Raw genomic sequence first — 8146 nt, 5'->3', positions numbered from 1 at the left:
TGAAGGAGGGCATGGCGATGACCAGCAAGTCACACTGAGTACCACCATGCCAGGCTGAGGGAAGCCCCCCTCGGGCCTCTGTGTGGCTTCTAGAACCAGGGGGTTTGGGACTCTGCAGCGTCTGGAGGCCACGCAGCTGCTCAGCCTCACAGAGCCTGGGCCCCCCTCCATCAGAAGGGACATTGATGCCACCTGCCTGGAGGCCGTGTGGCATCTCAAAGAAACAAGTGGAATGCGCCCTGGTGCTAGCAACTGTTAATTATTTTTCGTATAAATGTGCTCTTTCATGTGGTGTTTGCAATCCACATTCCTCATGCCCCGAGTGTTTGTGGACTGGCCCGGGAATCGGGGACGTGGTGTTCCCGCGCTGGGCTGGACGCAGACCCCGCCACGGTGCAGGAGGTTGACACCTGCTAGCCACAGAGCCATCTGGGGCTCCCAGCACTTCCTGGTCTCCACTCTCCCACGACCCTGCAGAGAACATTCAGTACATGGAAAGTCTGTGGGCTTTGAAGTCAGAAGCCTGATCTGGCACATTCTATCTGGGAGATCACTGGTGAGTCACCTGATCTCAGTGAGCCTCTTTTAGCCTTGTCCCTAAATTTGGGAGATACAAGGTTATCTCCTTGGCAGCGTAGATGCTCACAAAGTTAAGGCAAAGGGTATAGTATAGCCCTGAGGCTCCTTTTCAGTATTTTCTGGAGGCTTTGGCCACTTCACGCCGATCCCTGGACCGGATGGGGTAAGAAGAGGCACGAATCTGAAGCACCACCAGGAGACATACCTGGGGTCTCTATGCAAAACCAAAGGTGGCAGTGTGCCTTTAAGAAGACCTGACAGGCTGGGATGTGGTTTATTTACCTGGATTGCCCCTGGGGGACCTGCCAAGTGGCTCTCGGAAGCTTTGGTGTCTGCGGGGGATCCCGCGGAGCCCTGGGGGTCTTCGCTCCGAGCCTGGTCCGGAGAGAGCCCGTCACTGCTGCTGTCCTCTTCGAAGGCAAAGGCATCTGCAGATTTGGAGAAACTCACCTGGTTACCTGATGGGGCGAAACCCAAGAACGGGGTCAGAGGCTGAGGGGCGGACCAAGGGGCCTTTTGGAAATGCTTCAACGTGTCATCCCGTCAGGGGGCGTATCTGTCCCCTTTGATCTGCTTCTGGTTCAAGGCAAGAGTGAAGATAGGTTTTCAATTCTGTTTCTCGTCTGTTTACTCCAAATGGGAACTTGAGTTTATAAAAGTGATGCATCTGGAGGGAAGCGTGTGTGATGTGTGCAAATATAAAATGGTTTTATTTATTTATTTATTTATTTTGAGAGACAGAGAGAGCAAGAGCACAAGAAGGGGAGGGGGCAGAGAGAGAGGGAGAGAGAGCGCGAGAGCAGGTTGCACGCTCAGCAAGGAGCCCAGTGCAGGGCTCGATCCCATGACCCCCTGGGGAGCCTGACGTGGGGCTCGATCCCACCCCCCTGGGATCACGACCTGAACAGAAATCCAGAGCCAGATGCTCAACCGACTGAGCCGCCCAGGGTGCCTGCACGTTTTCTACGTGAGACCCACCCCTTTTTGAAACTGAATCAGAGAAGATGATGGAAAGAAAGAGAGCGCTGGAGACAGAGAGAGGCCAGAGGAGAATGGCGTGGCCCTCAGGTTTTACGAACAGACGTGTAACTGAGATGGCGAGGGGCATCCTGTTCAAATACAAGGCAGCCACATGGCACAGAGCCTTGAGCAAACCTCGTTGGTGGGGATGAGCTGGGGCCGCTCCCAAGTTTAAGTTCCTAGATGTCAGAATTAGCCAAGGTCACCGGGGGCATGAAGCCCCTTTCCCTGAAGGCGCTGGTTTAAAAAGCCACCAATGTGTCTCAGAAACGGCAGCGGGGTCTTTATTTATTTGGTTGTTTTATTATTATTTGGATTTTCTCCATCTTCCTCCTGTCTCCAGATCTACTGTGGAAACCCTCCACGGCTGACAAGGCCCAGAGCTTTCCTCAGCTGCCTGTGTGGTCTGTGGAGGGACCAGGCTCAGCAGCGAGGGGGGAGGGGCTGCCAAACCAGGTGGGATTCAATGACATCTTTATACATCTCTCTCTTTTTTTTTTTTTTAGTTTTATGTTTGTTTATTTTAGAGAGAGAGCACAAGCAGAGGCAGAGACAGAGGGAGACACAGGATCTGAACCAGGCTCCAGGCTCTGAGCTGTTAGCACAGAGCCCGACGCGGGGCTCAAACCCACGAACTGCGAGATCAAGATCTGAGCTGGAGTCGACAGTCGATGGACTGAGCCCCCCAGGTGCCCCCCGCTTTTTAATTGCGGGATTGCATCTGCCTCATTATCCAGCAGCACGTACAGAATGTGCTCAGGCCCTAGCGCCTCTGCCCTGACCCCCAGTGCGGCTCTTCCACAGGAATGTGGGTGTTATCAGGAAGTTTCCCAGCCCGGTATTCTGCAATCACACGGACGAGAACTTTTGACTCCTGCTTTGTGCAGATAAGAGCGCGGAGCTTTCACGGCGGAGACTGCAAAGGCAGCAAGGAGGTGCACAGAATGGAACACGTGTGGTATGGCACATGTCACCACCACCCCCGCTGGCACCTGTCACGGACCCTCACTCAGACGTCCAAGTGTCAAATCAGGAAAGAGCCGGACAAGGAGAGGGCGGCTGGAAATTCCAGTTGCTCCCCTCCCCCCAGCCCCGGCACTCCGAAAACCTGGAAGGACTTGGGGACTGTCCACAGCTTCGAGGCTTGTTGCTAAAATCATGACTGCCTTTCTGTGATCGGAGATGCAGTCGATTCTTACCAGCCACACGCACACGGACACATTCATCCTACTTCCTGCTCATGGTCTAGATTTAGTTCTGTACGTATAACAACGCACATACACACATGCGAAGTACTTCATGTTGACAGGGTTGGTCCAGATAGGTCCTCTGAAACTTGCTTATTCTCACTACGTTACCCAGAATCCTCCCTGGGAGCACACAGAGATCATCCGCAGTTAAACTATGCCACACCGTATGTCATTGAATTACTGGAGACTTATTTTTCAGCTTCTATTTTCAGAGGTGTCCTTTTTTTTTTAACCTATAAAAAATTCTTTGAAATAAGAGAAACGGATGGAGAATAATAAAAAACATCTGTCTACATATCACCTGAAAGAAAGAAATGCTAGGTTTTTTGGATCTTGACGTCAGCAACCCATTCATTTTCTGAGAGAGGGGTTTCCCTGGGTATCTGACCAACGCCAACTTTTTTCTTTGAGGTCGGGGTCACTCTCTCCCTACCCTCTTCAGTACTCTGGTCTATTTTAGAGTCTGGGGTTAGCTCATCCCCTTCTTTTCCTTCTCTCACAGCAAACCCTGGGCTCTGCAAAGAAACACATGTCACTGAAATTTCAAGTCTTGGGGCACCTGGGTGGCTCGGTCAGTTAAATAGACGGCTTTGGCTCAAGTCATGATCTCACGGTTTGTGAGTTCGAGCCCTGTGTCGGGCTCCGTGCTGACAGCCTGCTTCAGAGTCTGTGTCTCCCTCTCTCTCAGCGCCTCCCCTGCTCGCACTCTCTGTCTCTCTCAAAAATAAGTCAAACGTTAAAGAAATTAAAAAGTTTTTTCAAGTCCTACTTCTACTGGTAGAAATTAAAGGCTTCGTCCCTGTTAAAAGGCTTACATATGTCACTGAGGGCCGGGTGGACCTGGGAGGTTGACGGGGGTGTGAAGCCTCCCCCACCCTGGAAATCACAGCGTTTCTCTAGCTCTGCTTGGCACACGCCTTGAGCCGACTCCACTTCCAACCTCAGAGAGTCCTGCGTGTGACAGTGTTTAGCCCCTTGGCGGCAGCCAGTCTTTCCTGCCCCACAGGACCCTCCGCCTGAAAGTTTTGTTATGTTCCCTCCACACTTCCTTCAGTCTAAATGGGTGCAGAGCTTTCCCGTGTGGTCTGGTACTTTCTGGGACAGTCTCCTCCACCCCGGGGCTCCCCACCATCCCGCCTGCACCCACGCCGAGCGCCCCCTCCCAAATAAGCACACGCCAGAGGAAGGCCATCCAACCGCAACGCTGTCCGAGTATTCTGACACTGGCTGGAAACGTCACGGGAGGCGGGCAGGGAGAGAGAGAGGATGGTTTCTTTTTTTTTCTTTTTCAATTACAAAAATTATTTTTTATTCTTTTATTTATTATTGAGAGACAAAGTGCAAGCAGGGGAGGGGCAAGGAGAGAGGGAGACACAGAATCCGAAGCAGGCTCCAGGCTCCGAGCTGTCAGCACAGAGCCCGATGTGGGGCTCGAGCCCACGAACCGCGAGATCATGACCTGAGCCGGACGCTCAACTGACTGAGCCCCCAGGTGCCCCGAGAGGAGGGTTTCTTATGTGCAACATCCTATTTTGTTTCATGCCGGGTGACAGCAAATGGTAAAAACAGCATTCACGGACGAGTGGTGGCAATAACAAAAAGCATCAACTTCTGCGAGGCTTCCCATCCGCTCAGTAAGGGCGCGCCGGCTCCTCACTGTCACGTGGACGAGGACACTCAGTGTTCAGTGCGCGCCGGGACTGAGCTACGCCTGCCCTCAGCGGGGCGGCAAAACCTGTCACCCTCCCTGGAAGCCATCGGCTGGTCAGTCCTTTAGGGGCCCCGCAGTGGGTCACGGCCAAGGTCTTCCCTTTTCCTACGCACGTGACCTAGGGTGGCTCCACATTCTGCAGCATCTTCTACCTGAGTGCTTGAGGTCTGAGGGCTCCTAGTGACACCATGATGGTGAGGACAGACAAGCTGGACATTCCGGGGCGGGCACTCATGATGCTTTCGTGGGGGCCTGTTCTTGCCACCCGCTTGTCAGCCTGCCCTTTCCACTCTGACACCTGGCATTTGGTGACCTGGGAGTGAGGTGCTAGAATAAGGCGGGAAAGTCTCAACGTCGGGTCTGGAGCAAAGGAGTCGGGAATGCGGGACGGAGCATTCCCCACATATTTTGTTCCTGTCCAGCCTTCACACTTTCGGAGAAGCAGAGAAGTGGAAGCCAAATTGATACAACGCCGTGAAGATGTGGTCTCCGTGGGATACACAGGAGAGTGCCGTCCTGGACGGACGGAGGAGCCCGCAGTGTGGAGAAATCCAAGGGGACGTCTGGAGGAGGCGGGGTCGGACTGGGCCTGAAATGACCCTCAGCTGTGGATAGGACCACAGACGGGGAGGGCGCCCTTGACCCTGATGGGGGGAGTGAAGGGGAGTGGCAAACAGCAGGGCGGTGGCGGGAAGGGTGAGGAGTTCCCCGGCCTGGGGAGCGGCCTGGGGAGCGGATTGTCTGGGGAGCCAGTCCCTGGAGAGACACGGCTTCTAGAAGTCTACTTGATCACGTGATGGCAATCATTTAAGGAAGTTTCTCTGCTTGAGGGGCTCAGCCGGTTGAGAGTCTGACTCTTCATTTCGGCTCAGGTCATGATCTTACAGTTGGTGAGTTCGAGCCCCATCTCGGGCTCTGGGCTGACAGCTCAGAGCCTGGAGCCTGCTTGGGATTCCATGTCTCCCTTTCTTTCTGCCCTTCCCCTGCTCGTGCTCTGTCTCTCAAAAATAAATAAACATTAAAAAAATAATTAAAAAATACTTTTGCTAAATGATTTGTCAATAATACCTCAATGAAGCAGGGGGAAACAAACACAAGTTTTAATTAAAAACTTCAAGTGTGGGGCACCTGGGGGGCTCAGTCGGTTGAGCATCTGACTTCAGGTCATGATCTCACCACTCCTGGGTTCGAGCCCCGGGCTCTGTGCTGACAGCTCAGAGCCTGGAGCCTGCTTTGGATTCTGTGTCTCCCTCTTTCTCTGCCCTTCCCCCACTTACACTCTGTCTCAGTCTCTCAAAATGAATACATGTTACAAATATTTAAAAAGTAAATAAACTTAAAAAAAATGCATAAGTTTTTCTGTTGACGTCCATGAAGACGTGTGTCCACACAACCACATCAGGGGTAGTTATTTATACCTGAAGGACTCAACAAGGTGAGGGCTAAGGCCCCACGTTGAACCCTGATTTGTCTGATCTCCAAAAAGCACCATGTGCCCGGTCAGCTTCCTCCCGCACAGGCCCAGAGAGCCCGCCCTGCCCCCCGCTCCTCCCCAACTCTCCCCGCCAGTCACCGCAGGCTCAGGGCTGCGGTGGCTTGGATTTGTGACAGCCGGCACAGAAGATGGGCTTCCCCTCATGTGCAGACTCGACCCTGCCCCCGTTTACAGGAGTAGCTGAACCGCAGAGACGCCCTGACATCCCTTGGAGATGGTGTATGTGGGTCAGCAAGAACTTCAGTTCTGGACTCAGACAGTCGTTGGTGGTTTCTCGGCCCCTCACGTCACCACTTGCGTCTGCTGGCAGCTGATTTAACCCCTGAGAGCCTCAGTTTCCCCACCTCTAAAACTCAATAAAAGTTCGCCTCTTTTTGAGGTTTCGAGGATTAAAGCAACAGAACAAGGTGTGAATATCGGAGCCCAGTCCCTGATGGGCAAGGGCTGAATAATTCCCAGCCTGGGGGTGACTGTTGCTGCTTTTGTTAGGAGCTTTTTATCAAAAATAAAAAAAAGACCCACCCAGCAGGCAGTCTGTCCCCCGGTCTTCTTTGCAAAGATCCAGAGCCAGAATAACTGGCTTGTCCTCAGGGGTTGCCCTGGGGTGGGGGTTGGGGGGAGCAAAAACAGACCCTCCCCAGAGTCTCTGGAAAGGCTGTTGTCACTCCTCTCCCTCCTGGTTCAAGCCAGGCTCTTGTGGACAGGGACAAAGGTCACTTATCTGGCTGTCTCTGGGACAGCCACGTCTGTCGGCTTTGGGCTGTGACCCCGAGCCTCTGCTCCAATCTCCCACGGCAGGAGGCTCCCTGGGGGCCGCTGCAGTGTGGTCTGCTGGCTATTGTCCCTGGAGACACATCAGGGGGTTCGGTGACAGGGACCCGCTTCGGGAGGCCCTGACATCACCCCCCACCCCTCTGCCCCAGGGGACTGGCTCTGGGCACTGGCCCCCAGGGGATGTTGGCCTGGCGAGTCTGAGCTTTCTCCGTCCCCCTTGGAAGCAGCTGGCTGAATGAGTCAGCTGTGCTTTCTCTGCATAAACATTTGGGATCCCAGGATTGAGGGAGATAGCTGGAGTCCTGGGTACCTTTCGGCCTGGAGACCACAATGACGACGCAGCTTGCGGAAAAGGACCTTACTTGCTTATCTACTTGCAAGCTTGTTCAGTGCACGGCAGGAGAGCTATTTTTAATTTACAGGACAGACGGGCTCTTAGTGCCCTCTTGGAAGAGATGGAAGAAAAGTCCATTTTCTAAGGGACAAGGTGATCCCTGCGGAATTGGCTAGGGTTTAAATGTGGCCCTTGCCTAGGAAGCCCCTGAGGGGCTCAATCTGTTGGATTTTGGCTCAGGGTTCGTGAGTTTGAGCCCTGCATTGGCCACTGCACGGGCACTTCCCCTCTCTGCCCCTCCTCATCTCTCTCTCAAAAATAAATAATAAACTTTTCTTTTACTCTTTTAATGTTTATTTCTGAGAGAGTGAACATGAGCAGGGGAGAGGCAGAGAGAGAGGGAGACACAGAATCTGAAACAGGCTCCAGGCTCCGAGCTGTCAGCACAGGGCTCGATGCAGGACTTGAACCCACGAACCACTAGATCATGACCTGAACCGAAAGGACGCTCAACCGACAGAGCCACCCAGGCACCCCTATAATAAATAAACTTCAAACGTGTTTCTTGCCTACAGATATTTCAATACAGTCTGTAGAGGACGAATGGTATCATCCAGCAAAGACAGAACTCGCTGCTCTTACAGGGGACCAGGGGCCTTTATTACGGAAATGGATGTCCCTGGATGCTTGGAGGAATGGGGATTCCTTTTCCTCAGATTCTTGGCACCTTAGAAATTTGTCTGAAGCCTCTAGCCTCTAAGACATACTCTGATACTGGGACCACATGAGTGGAGAAAAACAGTCAACCAGAAGGACTTACTTACTTCTGCTGGCGCTTGAGGCTAATTCTCTAGGGTCAAAGAAGATCATCAGGCGCGTCAAGAGACTTGAGCCCTGTCTTTGGCTTCCCCTCTGCAGGCCCCCACATTTTAGAGCTTTCTCGGGGGGGTGCAGCATCTCTCCGCAGCTGCAGACCTCACAGT

The 8146-nt window shown here is 53.1% G+C and overlaps 1 protein-coding gene across 1 annotated transcript in view; it reads right to left on the bottom strand.

Annotated features, from left to right (window-relative positions):
* MYOCD (myocardin) overlaps nucleotides 1-8146 on the bottom strand; it is a 198061-nt gene that overhangs the window by 29320 nt on the left and 160595 nt on the right. Inside the window, exon 10 of the mRNA XM_029928844.1 lies at nucleotides 862-1037. Coding sequence (XP_029784704.1) covers nucleotides 862-1037 — 176 coding nt within the window. The remainder of the gene's footprint in view (nucleotides 1-861; nucleotides 1038-8146) is intronic.

Source organism: Suricata suricatta, chromosome 17, assembly GCF_006229205.1.
Source record: "Suricata suricatta isolate VVHF042 chromosome 17, meerkat_22Aug2017_6uvM2_HiC, whole genome shotgun sequence".
In the NCBI taxonomy this organism is placed as follows: Eukaryota; Metazoa; Chordata; class Mammalia; order Carnivora; family Herpestidae; genus Suricata; species Suricata suricatta.
This window is presented reverse-complemented; position numbering and strand designations above follow the sequence as displayed.